The sequence below is a fragment of the Eschrichtius robustus genome, chromosome 6, assembly GCF_028021215.1.
Source record: "Eschrichtius robustus isolate mEscRob2 chromosome 6, mEscRob2.pri, whole genome shotgun sequence".
Classification (NCBI taxonomy): Eukaryota; Metazoa; Chordata; class Mammalia; order Artiodactyla; family Eschrichtiidae; genus Eschrichtius; species Eschrichtius robustus.
This window is the reverse complement of record NC_090829.1, coordinates 78273340-78289400: the sequence shown is the minus strand read 5'-3', so window position 1 is coordinate 78289400 and position 16061 is coordinate 78273340. Positions and strand designations below refer to the sequence as shown.

Genomic DNA, 16061 nt, shown 5'->3' with positions numbered 1-16061 from the left:
CCTTGGCCTGAGGACACTGCTATTGCAGTTGACCCAGTAAGCACAAGGGAGTCCAAGACACGAGGCCCAGGAGTGCTCTTTTCTTCCTCCTCCTCCCCTCCCCAAGATCCTCTACCACCGGGATCTCACACTTCACAGCCTGAGCTACAAATAGATTTTGCTGCAAATCCTGTAAGAATTGATCCAGCCAATTAAGTTAGGAAATTGCTCTCTGAATTTAACATGTCCATCAATCTCATCCAAAATGGTAGCACTGATTCGGTGGGCTGAGGCTTTGAGGCTATTTTGATTTAATCCAGCAAAAACTACAGAGGGCTTCCCCCACCTCACAGATTTACTCATTTCTCAGTCAATTCTGGTTTTATTAAACTCAGCAATGTAAGCACCTCATTAAATAACCTTCATCAATACTCCCCTGCTGGACTCACACATTTCCACCGCGGAAGTGTTGCCGAGTAGAGCTGCTAAGGCAATGGGCAGAAATCTCCTGTTGTATTGCCTTTGGTGTACTTGTGTCCCTACTTGTGAATTTGTGATTATGCCTCTTTTCCAACAAGGGTTTAGGGCAACGTGTGTACGTGGAGATTTACTTACAAATGGAAAGTTATCCTCTATTAAAGTCAAACTCTACTGGGGTCATCTCCCCCACCCTGAGAAGACCATCTGCCACCCCAGTGCATTGCTCTAATTGACCAGACCAGGCCAAGAGGAGCCCACACATATATGCACGAAGACAATGTTACATTTGGAGACTGGATATCATCTTTAATTATTAATACCGCAGCCCAACATCCTTTTTGTTGCTGTGGCAGATTGTGATCATGTGTGTATACGTGTGCGTTCCTGAACAGATGAGGGGCCAGCAGAGACTCCCAAGCAGGTCTCAGCCAACAGCTCTGTTGAGCAGCAACTGGAAAGCAGTCTCCAGAGCAGCACGGAGACTGGACTCCCGCCTCCCTTCCTCCTAGGTCACCTTCCGTGCACTCTGAGAGAAAGGCTGAGGAATGTGCCAGCCCAGATTAAAGGACTTCTCAGCAAAGATCAGTCTCCAGCCCCCAGTCCTCACTGCCTCTGACCAGAGGGATGTAATTGGGCAAAGCACAGACTGCTAGGCAAAGGTGGACAACCTGGGCCAGCCTTGGTCCCCATGTCACACTGGGGCAGCACCACAATGACCCAGCCCTGGGCAGAGAATCCAGAACTACTGGGGCCATTTGACTAGTTTCTTTCAGAGATAATCAGGATGTAGCCCAGGCCCTTCCTGGGGCCAGCCAAAGAGGGGCAGACTCAGCCCCTGATAGCTACACGGGCCGTCATCTCCAATCCAAACCTAAAAGCCTGCCCTCCTGCCATCTCCACTCTCCAATTCCCTCACACGCCTAGTAGGTCCACAGCCCAGACATGGCAGGGGAGATCAGCATGATGGTGGGTTCCAAGGGGGCCATGAGAGACCTGGGCTGAGCTGGAACTGCAGCCGTGTGCCAGCCTGAAGCCAGCCCTCTCCCCCATGGTCACCGCCAGCCAGAGCTCTTTGAAGCCAGATGGGACCCCACAAGGCAAGGCAGCAAGTTCTTGGCCTAGTGCAGAGGGAGAAAACCAAACCGGCTGCACCGTCCCACCTCCACCTGCTCTGTGCCTTAGGAAGGCAAGGAGCCCAAGTCCCCAGGACAGTGGTATCAGCTGTTGGGGAGGCACCGTTGTCCAGGTGAGGCCTCAGGCCGGAAGCTGTGTTTGTTCAGTGGACTCGGGTAGTAGGTGGTTGTGTACACATTGGTCTGCTGCAATGGGTAGAAGTTGGCTCTGTCATCGGGGATCAGGTTATTCTTATTCAGGGTCTGTGGGAGAAGGAAAGAACAAGAGAGGAAGGGGTGAAGGGAGAGACGGGGAAAGAGGACAGGCCAGAGCAAGGAAATCAGGAGCCAGTCAATGAGAGAACGTTCTGGCTGCTGACACAGTGTTCTGTTCACAACACCACTGCTCTCTCCCGAGTGCCCAGCCTAGTTATGTCCAGCTTAGGGCCAGGACCACTGCACCCTTCACGCTGCCCTCTGCTTCTCCGAGAGGGCTCCCACCTTGAATTCCATGGGTGTGTACTTCTCATTCTTGGGGGCACCCCCGCCCTTGTAATGCAGGTGGTTGGGGGTGGCGGGATGGACGAGCGTGGACTCCTGGGACTGGTGCCGGCAGTGCTGGCAGGACAGGTACACCGCCAAGGTCAGCAGCCCAGAGCCCAGGAAGCAGGAGATGCCTGTGGCCACCAGGTGGATGAGACTGAACCCTGGGAGAGGGAAGAGACAAGAGATAAGGAGAGGACCACTGTGAAGACCCCCAGCTGCCTCCCAATAGGAGGCTCTGAGACACAAAGGGAAGGGCTTTGAAGCCAGAGTCATCAGAAACAGGAAGGCTGCGTGGCCTGTCACCAGGGGCCTGTCTCACAGGACCACCTGTGGCTTGGGTCAGAGGAGGCAGCCAGTGTTGTGGAGTTGGGGGACTCTTCTTGAATACAGACTTGACCACCACTTCTTAGCTGAGGGGCATGGATGGAATTGCCCAGACTCCCCTACACGTGGTCTAAAGCAGTGTGGGACCTCAACAAGGTTTGTGGGTCTGGAGCGAGAAGTGGAGAGACTCCAGGTTTCGGAGTAGATGGGTCTCCTCCTTGGGGAGGGCGGGGCGTGGATCGTAGGGCAGCATCATGAGGTGGGGCAGGTTCCTTTTACCTCCACAGCCAGTGGCCTCGTCCACACTGGAGGCAGGCAGGATCACTGCAGGAAGACAAGCAGAGTGGGTGTAAGAGGCAGGGAGGAGAGGACGTGGGTCCCTCCAGGGCGGTGTGTGTCGGTGTGTGTCTCGGAGGACCCCTGGGTCAGCGCTGACCTGTGGGACTGCACCTGGGGACCTTCACTTCCCTTGGTCTCCCCCCAGGCCCCACCTCTAAGAAAGGTCGGCCCATCCATTAAATGAGGAAGGGCAAAGGCCCGAAGTGTGCGAACCTCCCACCCCGGCATTTCATCCTGCACCCCCAGGATACTTCAGAAGGGGAAGGAAGCTGGGGGCTCAGGGCAGGAAGGGTTGGTGTGAAGGCGTTGGCTCGAAGACCTACCGGGAATCTTCCTGTAGGGGCAGGGGCGGCTCTGGCTGCTGTTTCCGGCACAAGTGCTGGGCCCGGGGACCAGCTCCTCACAGTGCCGGCCACGGCTTTGGACTCCATCCTCCGTGCATGCACTCCACTCAGACCACTGCGACCAGCCTTCTGTGGGGTGTGGGTTGGGATGAGGTTAACCACGCAGACCCCCTTAGTGGGGATGGGCAGGCTCCGCATTGCTCCCCAGTCCCGGCCAGATGCACTGAGTACCTGGGCAGGCCTGTGTGGCACACAGCGCCTCCTCCGTGTGCAGCCCGAGACAGATGTCCTCGCCCGGGGAGGGGGCGGGGCTGGTGCAGGAACGGGTGCGTTGATAGTGGCCGCCACCGCAGGAGGCTGAGCATGGGGACCAAGAGGTCCAGCAGGACCAGGCACCCCGCACTGCAAGGGGATGGGGTGGGTGAAGAGGGCTGCAGGTGCAGGCATGGCCCAAGACGGTCTTCTACCCCATCCCAGGCTAGGCCTCTCAGGGCCACACTGCCCTCAACGTCCGCCCCGCCCCAGCGCTACAGTCCACTGTTAGGGAGTCCCCCTCCCCTCAGGGGTGGCAGGGGAAACGCGGGCTGCAGAGGGGACACCAAAAACCAACTCCGCCTCAAATCAAGCTCCTTGTCTAGCTAACCCGTTAAAGGAGAGAAAACAGTGACACGGAGGGTGAGGAAATGCCCTGGTCCCTGGGAGTAGCTGCCGTGTCCATGTTCAGGGCAGAAAATTGCTCTGGGGCCCCTGTACAGAGTTGGCAGGGAGGAGAGGTCTCCAAGCAGGAGTTAGTTGTAGCCCGGGTAGGCCTGGGAGTCTCCCCGATGGGGGTTCCCTGGGCCGAGATTCCTTAGTGGAGGGTCACCTGGACAAGCTTGGGGGTTGCAGTCCTGGTACTCGGCAGCGTCACCCACGCACGGCAGGCCGCCGTTGCGGGGCTCCGGGTTCGTGCACGTTCTCTTGCGGACGCGGAAGCCCAGCTCACAGTCCCGGGAGCAGGAGGACCACGGGCCCCAGGCAGCCCAGCCCCCGCTCGCCGTGTGCGGGGAGCTGCCCCCGCTGCGCAGGAGCTCCTCCACCAAGGCTGGGGGGATACAGGGGGGCTGGCCTCAGCCACGGGGGGCTGGCCTCAGCCACAGAGGGCTCCCACGGCAGCCCAAAGGCCTCCCGCCTTCTTCCAAACCGCACGGCCCCTCCCCGCCCCCTCCTCCCCCAGCTCTCACTCCCGGCCCCGCCCCATCGCTCTGGGCCTGGGAGGGAGGGTGGCAGGTGGGGAGGCGCAGGGCTGTACCGTCCGTGTCGCAGGCTCCAGAGCCGTCCGCGGGGCAGGTTCGGGTCTCCGTCCTCCTCCGGCCAAACTGCAGCCCGTGGGGGTCGGCCAGCGGCGCGCGGCACGTGAAGCGGAAGCGCTGCTCCTGCCGCGCCCCGCCCCGGGTCACGTTCACCGGTAGCCAGGGCGTCCACGGCGTGTTGCGCCGCACTTCGGGGCAGCCTTCAGGGTTGCAAGTCTTGAACTCCTTCGGGGTGAGGACTGGTGCTGTTGCACAGCCTCGCAGCCCCAGGCCTGCCCCGCGCTCCGCCCCCCGCCCCGTCTCTGCCCTCCCCTTGGCTCGAGGTCCGGGCATCCCGCGCCCGCCCCCGGCCCGGCCCTCACCACGCCGCAGCCCGGGCAGGAGTTGCCGTTCTCACAGGCCCGACGCCGCGATTGCACACCGCTCCCACAGTGGCTGCTGCACTTGCTCCAGGAGCCCCAGGATGCCCAGAAGATGGGCACCGGGCAAGGCGTGTTTTCGTTACAGAACCTGATGGGGAGAGGGGGAGGAGTCGTTACTCTAGGGAACGGGCACCCCTTTCCCTATGAGAGGTCACTGGGATTGCGAGACTGGGAAAACGAGGGTCCACTGGACCAGCTGGAGAATCCAGGCCACCTTCTAGGGGGCCCGGGAAGTCGGGGACCTCGGGGCTGGCTTGTCGCAGAAACCAATAGCCACGCCCTAGCTCACCGTTCCTCCCGGCTCTTGCCCACGCAGATGCGGCCCCCGTGGCGCGGAGCGGGGTTGCTGCAACTTCGCTGGCGGACCTGGAATCCAATCCCACAGGAGGTGCTGCATAGGGCCCACGATGACCACGGTGTCCACGCCCCGTTCCTGGTGGGGACGGAGGGGATTAGAGACAAATGACCCTCTGAGCTCTAGCTTCTCAGATCTAATCACATCTGCATAGATGGATTTTGTATTGTTGTCAGGAAGTGCCATTGACAGGAGATAGTTCCTAACCAGGCCTTCTCAGGAATGACTTATTCATTCATTTGTTCACTCCTCGATCATGCATTGAGAGCCTTCTTCCATATATCAGGCTGTGCTTAGGGTTAGAGCACAAAGATATACCCACATGGCCTCTACTTGCAGGGGAAAAGGACATATTCTCTAGAGAAGGCCTTTGCCATCTGCAACGTTTGTTTCAGCCTTGTTGGTTGGCAGACCCTGGTATTCAAACCCATGCTCTCTCCCCCATTCTACTAGTGCACATGCTTTGCTTCAACCTCAAGACACCACCCACTCTTCTCTCCTTTGCCCCTAATTTTCAAAATTTGGCTCTACCATTTACTGGCTGTTTAAGGCTGGGCAAGTTACCGAAACCTTCTGTGCCACATCATACTCTTATCTTTAAAGTAAGGATAATGATTGTATTCCTACCCCATGAGGTTGTTGTGATGGTTAAATTAATAAATGTAGTGTATATAAAATTATTTTAAGAGTGTCAAGAATTATGGGTTATTTATTTTAACCACTTTAGGGAGTCCTCAGGCAGTAGGCAGTGTGCAAGCTCTCTCTCTCTCTCTATATATAATATGATCTCATTTAACCCTCCGAACAACCTTCAGGGTGGGCACTGTAATGCTCATTTAGAGAAGCTCAGAGTGGTTAGGCAGCTACCACCATCCCATGCTGTCCCTCCTGTTTGGGACTGCAAGGCTTATTGAGGATATGATCTGGCTAGGGTAACTCCCATGCCTCTTTGTATTAAGAGCACCGCAAGGCAGAAAGTTCTCTCCCACTGGAGTGGAAACTCTCCCAGAGCTCATGTTTCCTGCCTCAGACACCAGCCACCTGTCCAGTGCCCTGCACAGCCCTGAAGTGTTTTCTGTCCCTTAGTGCAAACAGCTGGCTGGGGATGCCCCGGTCCCTCCATCCCCCCTCCCCCATTCCAAGGCCACCGCCGGCAAGCCCTGCGTCCTCACATACCTGGAGCAGTTGGCAACGTGGATGGCTGGCCCCAGGCAGTCACAGCCCCCACAGCGGGGTCGGGGGGAGTCACAGGCCCGGGCCCGACACAGGCAAGAACCTGAGTTGTCCCCATCTAAGTGCTCACACGGTTGCCATGGTGACCATGGGCCGAAGCCCCCATCCCGAGTCACGTTTCGCACCTGCAGACACACACCAGGAGCAGGACCCTGTCACACAAGGCATGGGCAGGGAAGGTACAAGGTCCCAGGGCTGTGGGGACACTGATGGAGAGTCATGGCCTGAATTTGGGGGAAGAGGTCCCTGGTGGGGGGTACAAAAGGGTTCTCACAGGACATGCTGTGATGTTCTGGGTCCAGAGGCTCATGTTGGAGCTGTCCTCGAGCGTGCTGCAACGTTGCTGCTTCCCGTCCCAGCCGCAGTACGGGTCCCGTGCCCCCAGGCATGCCCTGCCAGACAGAGGTCCAGAGACTCAAGCCCACTGGACTCCCACCATCACCTGCATCCCAAGAATACACCTGGACACTCTCCTCTGGGCACTTCTTTCATTCAGTTGTCCTCCACAACAATAACGAAGTTCACTGAGTACTTACTGTGTGCCAGGCATCGTTTTAAGCACTTTAGAAGCATGAATTAACTCAATACAACAACTCAATGAGGAAGGTACTGTTATTATCTTCATGTTACATGGAGGAAACCCAAAGCCGACCATGGACTCACACTGTGGTGCTCCAGAACCCACACACTTCGCCAAGAGATTACTGCCTTCCCTGAGTCTGGGTGCCCCACAGTCCTCATCTAGGGCCACAGGTGAAGATGTGGTGAACAGAAATCCAAAGAGGTAGTTCCTCCCTGCTAGACACCCTGATTATAGTGATGGAAAGGACCTTACAGATGATCTGGCCCGGTGGTTCTCAATCCTGGCTGCACGTTAGAATCACTAAAGGAGCTTTTTAAAAAAATTTTCCTTCATTAAAAAAAAATAGTAGTTATTTATTTATTTATTTGGCTGCGCCGGGTCTTAGTTGCGGCCTGCGGGATCTTTGTTACTGTGTGAGAGATCTCTGTTGTGCAATGCAGGCTCTTAGTTGCGGCATGTGGGATCTAGTTCCCTGACCAGGGATCGAACCCAGGCCCCCTGCATTGGGAGCGCAGAGTCTTAACCACTGGACCACCAGGGAAGTCCCTAAAGGATCTTTTAAAAAAATACTGATACCTGGGCCCACCCCAGACAAGAATTTCTGGGTGGGTGGGCTGGGGATTTAAAAGCTTGAGGGTGATTCTAATGGGAGCCAGACTGAGAATCACTGGGATCCATTAAACAACCTTTTCATTGTACAAAGGAAGAAACAGTCACAGAGAAGGGAACAGGCGTTTCCCCAAGATCACGCAAACTGTACATGGCAGAGCTGGGGCTAGAACCTAGACCCCCCCACCACACTCTTCCCCTCATGCTCCTGCCCCCCAGCTGGAGGCTGTGTCTTACTTCACACACTGAGTGAACGTGAGCCCACGCCTCAAAACACAGGTGCAGGGTCAGGGGACACCTGGGCATAGTCCAGGGTCACCTGGGCATCCACATGTTTGTGCTGCTCAGTGGCAGGACCCAGAGTCCAATGCATTGGCATCATAAGAATGAGCTCCGTCTGGGATGAGCCAGGGGTCACATCCCAGGTCCCCATTCCCAGGCAGGTCTATCTCAAATGAGCCAGGAGAGGTAACGGTTCACACGCTGATGCATGTGCCAAAGCCCCCACTTCTCATAACCTAGGCTCCTCTCTTCCCTTTTTACTTCTGACTTAGTCATTGTATCCTCTACAGTTTTTAACAACAACAACAAAAGTTAAATCTCTACTGGTAAGACTCCAAAGGAGGGGAAAAACAATATGGGAATTGTGGAATCAGAATTTGCTGTCCATTGCTAAGTAAACAGAACATCAGATTCTGGAGCCTGAAGGAAGTTCCCTCCAACACCCAGAGAGCCCACTGCCAAGCTCAGGGGATTTGCTGGGTCCCTTCTGCCTCCTTACGCCAACTTCCACCCTCTCTGGCCAGGCCTGGCTGCTCCACAGCAGTGGGCCTGCTGCAGAGGGCCTAGGAGAGCACTGAGAGTGAGAGTGAGGCAGTAATTGGAGGTTAGAAAGCAGAAGAGGTGTGGGGTTAAGGAGGTGCTGGATGACAAAGAGGGTGGGGGAGCCCATGCGATGACATGAGTCTGCAGAGGGATTTTCCTTTGGCCAAAGGGGCCAAGGCTGCCCAGGGCTAAAGGGATACACAGAGGAGTCAAGGGGCTGCCCCTTATGGTGTCTCCAGGATAGAATCTTTCTTTTCTCTTGAAGCTTCAGGGAAAGTCACCTGTCAGGTGAGTTCTTTATTTTCAGTGAGTTCAACAGACCAAAGAGAAAAGAGGTTATACAGAGACCTTATAAAGAAGAGGGTGGGGCTTCCCTGGTGGCGCAGTGGTTAAGAGTCTGCCTGCCAATGCAGGGGACGCGGGTTCGAGCCCTGGTCCGGGAAGATCCCACATGCCGCGGAGCAACTAAGCCCGTGCGCCACAACTACTGAGCCTGCACTCTAGAGCCCGTGAGCCACAACTACTGAGCCCTCGTGCCACAACTACTGAAGCCAGCGTGCGTACAGCCCGTGCTCCGCAACAAGAGAAGCCACCACAATGAGAAGCCTGCGCACCACAGTGAAGACTAGCCCCCGCTCACCGCAACTAGAGAAAGCCCGCGTGCAGCAACGAAGACCCAACACAGCCAAAAATAAATAAATTAAATAAATAAATTTTAAAAAAAAAAGAAGAAGAGGGTGGGGCTCCCTCTTGTTGCCAGAGGAGGGCAAAGACAGTGTTGTCCCTTTCCTCAGCAACCCATGACCTTCGATTAAGGAGGCGATGCGCGGGGTTTCAGTGAGTGACAGCCTCGCTGGACCCCAGTAAACATACCCTGGCCCACCTGGGAATCCAGAACACTCATCTGTTTCTCAAGACTATGTTTCCACTTTATTCTCTCAAGGGCAATTTGTGTGAATTATACAATGTACAGGTGCTCATATTTTCATTTGGGATCAATGGTTTGATTTAGGGGTGTTTCGCCAGCAAATACATCAAACTAGACATCATAGGACTGAATACAATACATGTGCAAAAGTAGTCTCAGCATCCTGTGGTTTTGAGGTTCTGCTTACTGGCTGACATTTGGGTCAAATTTGCTGCTAGCAGATTCAGCCAATCAGAACTCAGTAAAGCCCACTCCTGAGTGTATTTCCTTCAGTTCTCAGAAATGGGCATCAAACTCTAGAAGCACTGATATGGCACTTTATAAGCAACATAGATTAAATAGTTTAAAAAAAACTGGCCATGACGAGTGATTAATAATAATAATAATACATACATACATACATATATACAATTCTATCCATCAAAAACAAATGTCTGCCAATAGAGAGAATGGATGAGAGCAGATAATTTGAATTGATTTACACAAGATAAAAACAGAAGATTCTGGAGGAATGCAATTTGCCTCATGCTACTTCTTTCATCTAGGGCCTAACCAGTTCTAGAACAGTTGTTCCCAGTCTTGACAACAAATTAGAATCTCCTGGGGATCTTTTAAAAAGCTTAAGCAAACAAAACAAAAAACCCTCCTATTTCCGGGCCTTCTGGACTGGAGTAAGCCCAGGCACGAGAGTCTTTGAAACACTCCTCAGGTGATTGCAATGAACAGCATTAGAACTGCTGTTCCAGGGCCACTTTTGTCAGGGTTCTCAAGCCAAGAGATGAAGTGCCTTGTCTTTCCAATCCATGACAGGATAAGAAAAGAGTGAAGAAAAACACAGAGTAGATGCTGGCCCCAGCCCCTCACTCAGGATCCCTCACCCTCAGCCTCTCCTGCTCTCAATTCTCCCAGAGAAGAAAGAGGAGACCAGATTCTCCATGGACACGCCTGCCCTGCCCTGCCCCAGTCCTGGCCGCCCGAGGGGACCTGCGAGACTCCCCTGGCACCAGCGCCTGAGCTATTTTCTTGTCCACATTTGCTGCTTTTGGCCAAAGGCCACTCCAGAGCTTCCAGAGCAGAGAATGTTCTTAAGAAAATTAAAGCTCCAAGCAGAGGAGAGTTAAAGTGTGTCTCTGACTATAGGAGTGGGTGGCAGTTTAGAGTTCCTTTCATAAAAGCAGCCATCAGACCAATAATATATCATCATGTCTTTTTCACTGCAGTGTCTCAAGCAGCCATTACAAAAGGCAACAGGTTCATTTCATGGGCTCCAAAGCAGGACAGAGATGGATGGTGGAATTTGCAAGCAGGCGGATTCCAGCACCGCGTAGCAATAATCTCACAATGGGAGCTGTCCAGGGTGGAGCTTGGGAGCAAGTGGCCATTACTTAAGATGGTAGTGGAACAGGGCCCAGACCCCCTGCCAGGGAGGGAGGTTGGGATAAGCTGGCAATAAGGGGCCCCTCCCTCCAGGGCAGCATGAAAGGCGTGCTGGAAGGAGGAAGGGGGCAGTTCTTCATACATAAAACACCTGCTTTGTAGAGCCAGCCAGCCATTCATTCCCTCTGCTCCTCCTCCTGTGAGCACCGGTCTCTCTGGCCAGGCCAGGGTCCTGGTCGTGCCCCATGGGGCTGAGGTTTGCCTGAGTGAAAGGAGGGTGCTAGAGACAAGCCCCAGCATTCTGGACAGAGGAGCGGGCCTGAAGGGGCCTCTGCTTACCCACCCTCAGCTTCCTGCCAGCTTTGGAAGGAATGAGGAAAGAAGCAGGAAATGTCTCTCGTGGGACACAGTAAAACCCCATGACAAACTGCCTCACAACAGCATAAATTCTGATACAGTGTGATGGGCAGTTGGCTCCCAGACTCCCGGAGCACACAGTTTGCTGGCAGCACGGGCTTACTCTGGTCATTTTATAACTTTGCAGTAATGAGACCTCACATTTTAGATCCACCTATAGCTTTATGGCAGGGTTTCCACTGTACATATCAAGGCCTCTTATCCCAAACTCAGGAAACCAAAAGTATCAGACCCCGAGCTGACCTCTGTCTACCTTGCTGTTCCACCTGGCCACATTTCGCGAACTCCCTGTCCCCTGTCTGCAGCACCACGTGAATGGGGAAACGTCCGGCATCGTCCCTCCTCTTGTTCCACTGCAGACCCCATCACGTCATATCTGGCCCAGAGCCACAGCAGCTCACGCTGGCCAACCATCTGCCCCAAGACAATGCTGCTCGCCACTGTCTGATTGATCTTTGTAAGACACCTATTCACACTGCCCATCACACCACTCCCCCGTTCAAAGACCACTTCAGTGCCCCCAGTCACAGGATTCAAGTCAAAATCCTCCCTTGGCATTCTCAGCTGGCCTCAATCCACTTTCCAGTCCCATTCCCCACACCTCTCCTGCACCAGCCTGCTCTCAGGCCAAGCAATCAATCAACTGCAGGATCAGTCATGTGTAGAAGGCCACTTTGTGTCTGCGGCTGGGCATGGTCCCCTGGTGGAGTATAAAAAATACTGGGACATTGGGCTTGCCTTCAAGGATTTACAACCTCTTAAAGAACACGGTACCTGTGAAAAGTTTAATAATGACACAGCCGTTAAAGAAGAACATAAGAGGGAAATGCCATGATTCATTGCCAAGCAGTGCTGTCTGTATCCAATGTCACAAATTCTGAGACTCCAGAGAGCCCAGGAGACTGGAGGGCCCCTAAATGCATTTGCGGAGATAAAAAAGGAATAAGGACACTAGCTACCAATGATGACTCGCTGGACTAGGCACTTCGTGAGCATTATTCCCAATCCTTACAACTCCTCTGCCAAAAGTAAATACCATCTGCTTCATCACATTTCCTCCTATTTTCCCCAGGAGAAAGCCAAAGCTCAAAAGGTTAAGTAAGTAACTTGCTCAAGATCATATAGCTGGCAGATGATGGAGCTGAGATGGAGTCCCAGGTATATCCAATTCCACCACGCAAGTCCCTCCCATTGTACCCCATTCTCTCCCCACATGTCAGATTCAGGCCAAGGTTTCTCTCCCCAACCAGACATCTAGAGCCCTGAGGGAAATGAGAGTGTTCCAGACCTATTTCATCTTGCCTCCCTCTTCTCACACCGACAGCCCTGTGAAGTGCTCTGAGCATGGGAGGGCTTCGCAAATGTTTGGTGCTTTGCTGATGGAGCCCTGTGCTGAGGTTGAGGGAAGCTTGGGTACCTGCCCACTGCACTCGCCTCCCCCCCCCCGGCTCCCCGCTGTCACACCATGACCTTCTAGCCTCCTCCCTGGCCCTCGAGGCCTCTGCTCAGATCCCAGCATGCTCCACCGGGGCTGGAAAACAACGCTTGGCAGCCTGGATGCCATTTGTCTCCCAAATCTTGAGGACAGATGGGCACAGCCAGGAGGTCCCTGTGTTGCAAAGGCCACAGGAGCCCACATGGCTGTGGCTATGCCAGCTAAAGGCAATTTTTGAATTATCTCCAAAATGAGCGAGTGCAGCTCAGGGTAGCCTCACATGCTTAGGAGTCTGAGATAACATTTGCATTTGGCTTTGGAATAGGCTTTTGTTTCCCCCTTTAACGTCAATGTCATTATTGCCAAATTTGTGAATCCACCTGAAGCTAACGTATGGAGAACTGATTGCAGAAGCTGTTGGGAAGCCAACGTCCCATCGCCACATGTTTCCTCACCTCCACCCCATCCATGCCAGGCCTTTCTGCCTCTTCTAAGTGGGGAAGTTACAGAAGCAAACTTGGGGCTGACTCAAAGCATCATCTCCTATCTGCCCTCACATCTGGACAGTAAGTGCTGTGGTTTCAAAGATAAAGACCACTCTCTGAACTGAAGGGACTGAGAGTAAATCAAGTGGTCTAGAGACGGCCACCAGGCCCTAACTGTGGGCTTGACAACAGGGATAACGACAGCCACCACCGTTTGCTCAATACATATATCCCCCCAGGTGAGTGATAAGTGGTTTCGGCAGATTATCCCACTTATCCTTCACAAAAACCCTGCAGAGATTTTATGAGGAGGAAACCAAGGTTCAGAGAGGTTAAATGACTTGTCGAAAGGCACACAACTGGAGATTGCGCCAGGATGCCACCCCAGGACGACCTGACTCCGAAGCTCCACCTCTTAAGCGCCAGCTCTCGGCGCGATCGCCAGGGATCTGCGTCTGGAGGCCCGCCCGCCCGGCCGCCCGGCCGCCCGGCGCCTTCCCGCGGCGCCCGCTTACCCCTGGCTGCGGTAGGCGGCGCACCTCTCCAGCGGCACCCGCAGCACGCCGTCGCTCAACCCCACGAAGAGCGCGCGGGCGCTGTGCAGGATGCGCAGACTGCGCAGCGGCTCCCGGCGCCCGGGGGGAAGCACGTGCAGCTCCTCCAGGTAGCAGCCGCGGAGGCTGCGGCTCGTCGTGGACAGCGCCTTCAGGATGGTGCCGGACTCTGGAGGGGCCAGATCAGGGTGGCCTTAAAGGCCCCGGAACCTCGCGGCCCAGCCCCTGCCGCTCAACCTCCTCCCACCCCGAGCGCCGGCGGGGCGGGGCGGCCTCACCCGTGCCGATGTAGAGCACGTGGTAGAGCGTATCCTTGGCCTGCACAAGGTCCACCACGAGGTGTGAGAAGCGCACGCTGTCCTGGGTGACACAGGGCTCCGGTGTCACCGGCTGCACGGCCTCGCTCATCAGGAACAGGCGCTGTGCATCCTGCAGGCTTCGCTCCGTCAGGTTCTCGTTGGGGCCCACCTCGGGCAGGGTGCCGCACTGCGGCAGGGAACCGGGTCACGCGTGCCCAGCCGCCGGGCTGCCGCGATCCCGTATCCCTCCTTCCTCGCAACCCAGACTCTGATTCTCCAATCCCTGCTCCCCGCCCCCCAAAATCCCCCGCTAAGTGCCCTGCACCCTCTTCCAGGAAGATGCCTCATCTTTGGGAACTAAGGGAAAATGGGGCTGGGAAGACGGAGGATGAGGGACCTACCAGGGATGGAGAAGAGGACAAGGAAGATGAAAGGGGGGCTGGATTATCTAGAAACTGATCATATGAGTGTGGATAACAAGTGTCCTGTTATTTCATGCTGTCGCTGTAGGTGCCCCTCCCCCATGTTGGGCCAAGCCCTGCCTTCCTTCTCCCATGTCCCTATCAGCTCAAGGTTCTTACGCCTTCTAAACCAAAGCTGGAAGGCAACTACCATTTATTGAGCACCTACTACATTCTACGGACCACCTCAGGTGCATATCAACCCTCCAGCGTATCTATGAGGTCGATGGTATTATCCCCATGTGCCAGATAAGGTAAAGAGGCTCAAGGAGGTTGAGTGACTTGCCCAAGGTCACACAGAGAGGGCTAGATCTGGGTCAGGATTGTACTACTGAAAAGCCTGAGGTCCTTCCCTGCTCCATTCTGCCTCCTGGTCAGGAAGCTGGATGGATATGCAAATCAACCATCTGCAGTTTTCTCTGTCCCATGGCTACTTCCCCTTCTCCACACTGGGGATGCTCACACCACCCATGGCTGGGCTCTGACCACTCCTGGTGCTCAGAGATCCTCCAGGCATTAGTACCCATACTGGGTAGACTGCAAGCAAACTCCAGCTAAAAATCCCTGAATTCTGGCCACATAGCTTGTGACTGCTCTCCTGGTTCCCTACCCTGAGTAGAGCTGAGGTCCCACCTCCCTGCCTCTCTGGAGGTGAGGGGTCACATTTAGAGATGGCTCAGAGCAGGCTCCCTTGTTCTGCATCCCACCCACTCTCCCTTTCTTGCTCCACAGTCTTGAGGTTACCACCCTCTTAGGGAACCATCGCAGACCCCACAGATGGGCATAGATCAGCAGGGACACATTTGGTGGTTGCACTAAGTAGCTGGGAATCAGCTTGCGGCTGGTAGTCTGGGGGAGGGTGGTATGTGAGGAGAGGGAAAGGGGAGGAGAAGCTGTACCTGGAAATTGGGGATGGGGTTGGCGATGGGGAGCCAGGCAGCCCTGGGGTTCTCCTGGTAGCGAAACGGGCCATTGAAAGCCTGAGAGATGGCACTGAGGTTGAAGGCGCAGACAGCAGATGCGGCAATGCTGTTTCTGAAAGGCAAGAGATGGAGGCATGCTGCCTTCCCTGGAGGCCTCGGCACCTTCCCCTTAAATCCCATGGCCAGCTGTCAAATCACAGCATGGCACAGCTCCAAGGCTTACTAGGCACCTATGATGACTCTGGTGCCTTCCGCACCACAGGGGTATCACAGAAGGAGGAAACATGGTTTTCACACCGTGGAAAGCCTCTGGGAAAGAAAGATCCACTGATGAGAAGCCCTGGTGGATCCTTCTGTGCTACCTCCTCATCCCCTTCGTTTATTCAGTGGGAGGGTCAAATAAAGTCAATGGTTTTCAAACATTTTAGTCCCTGGCCCACTGTAAGAAATATATTTTATATTACAGCTCAGTAGGACACACACATACATGCACACATACACATTTGCAATGAATTTTCATGAAACAATATGCACCCTTACTAAATACATTATACTCTGATATTTTTATTCCAATCGATTCTGCTTTATTTATTTTATTTAAAAAAAAGAAAAACCAACAACAACTTCGTTGCCAAACCAGTAATCTATGCTGCAGCCCACCACCCACAGCCAGATGACCTCTCAGATCCCTTTCAGTCATGGATTCAGACGTTTCTATGAGTCTGATGTGGGCAGTTTG

At 54.4% G+C, this 16061-nt stretch overlaps 1 protein-coding gene across 2 annotated transcripts in view; it reads right to left on the bottom strand.

Moving 5' to 3' along the window:
• Window positions 1-791: 791 nt before the first annotated feature.
• The window catches only part of SEMA5B (semaphorin 5B), a 41921-nt gene continuing 26651 nt past the window's right edge, over window positions 792-16061 (bottom strand). Inside the window, exons 8-21 of one of the 2 annotated variants that reach the window (XM_068545500.1) lie at window positions 15299-15434; window positions 13918-14125; window positions 13601-13808; window positions 6701-6818; window positions 6370-6551; window positions 5128-5271; window positions 4779-4926; window positions 4416-4641; window positions 3990-4208; window positions 3356-3526; window positions 3104-3253; window positions 2721-2765; window positions 2073-2278; window positions 792-1835 (exon numbers count right to left, since the gene is read on the bottom strand). In XM_068545500.1, coding sequence (XP_068401601.1) covers window positions 1677-1835; window positions 2073-2278; window positions 2721-2765; window positions 3104-3253; window positions 3356-3526; window positions 3990-4208; window positions 4416-4641; window positions 4779-4926; window positions 5128-5271; window positions 6370-6551; window positions 6701-6818; window positions 13601-13808; window positions 13918-14125; window positions 15299-15434 — 2320 coding nt within the window. In that variant the 3' untranslated portion in view covers window positions 792-1676. The remainder of the gene's footprint in view (window positions 1836-2072; window positions 2279-2720; window positions 2766-3103; window positions 3254-3355; window positions 3527-3989; window positions 4209-4415; window positions 4642-4778; window positions 4927-5127; window positions 5272-6369; window positions 6552-6700; window positions 6819-13600; window positions 13809-13917; window positions 14126-15298; window positions 15435-16061) is intronic. The other variant, XM_068545499.1, reaches the window with a different exon arrangement.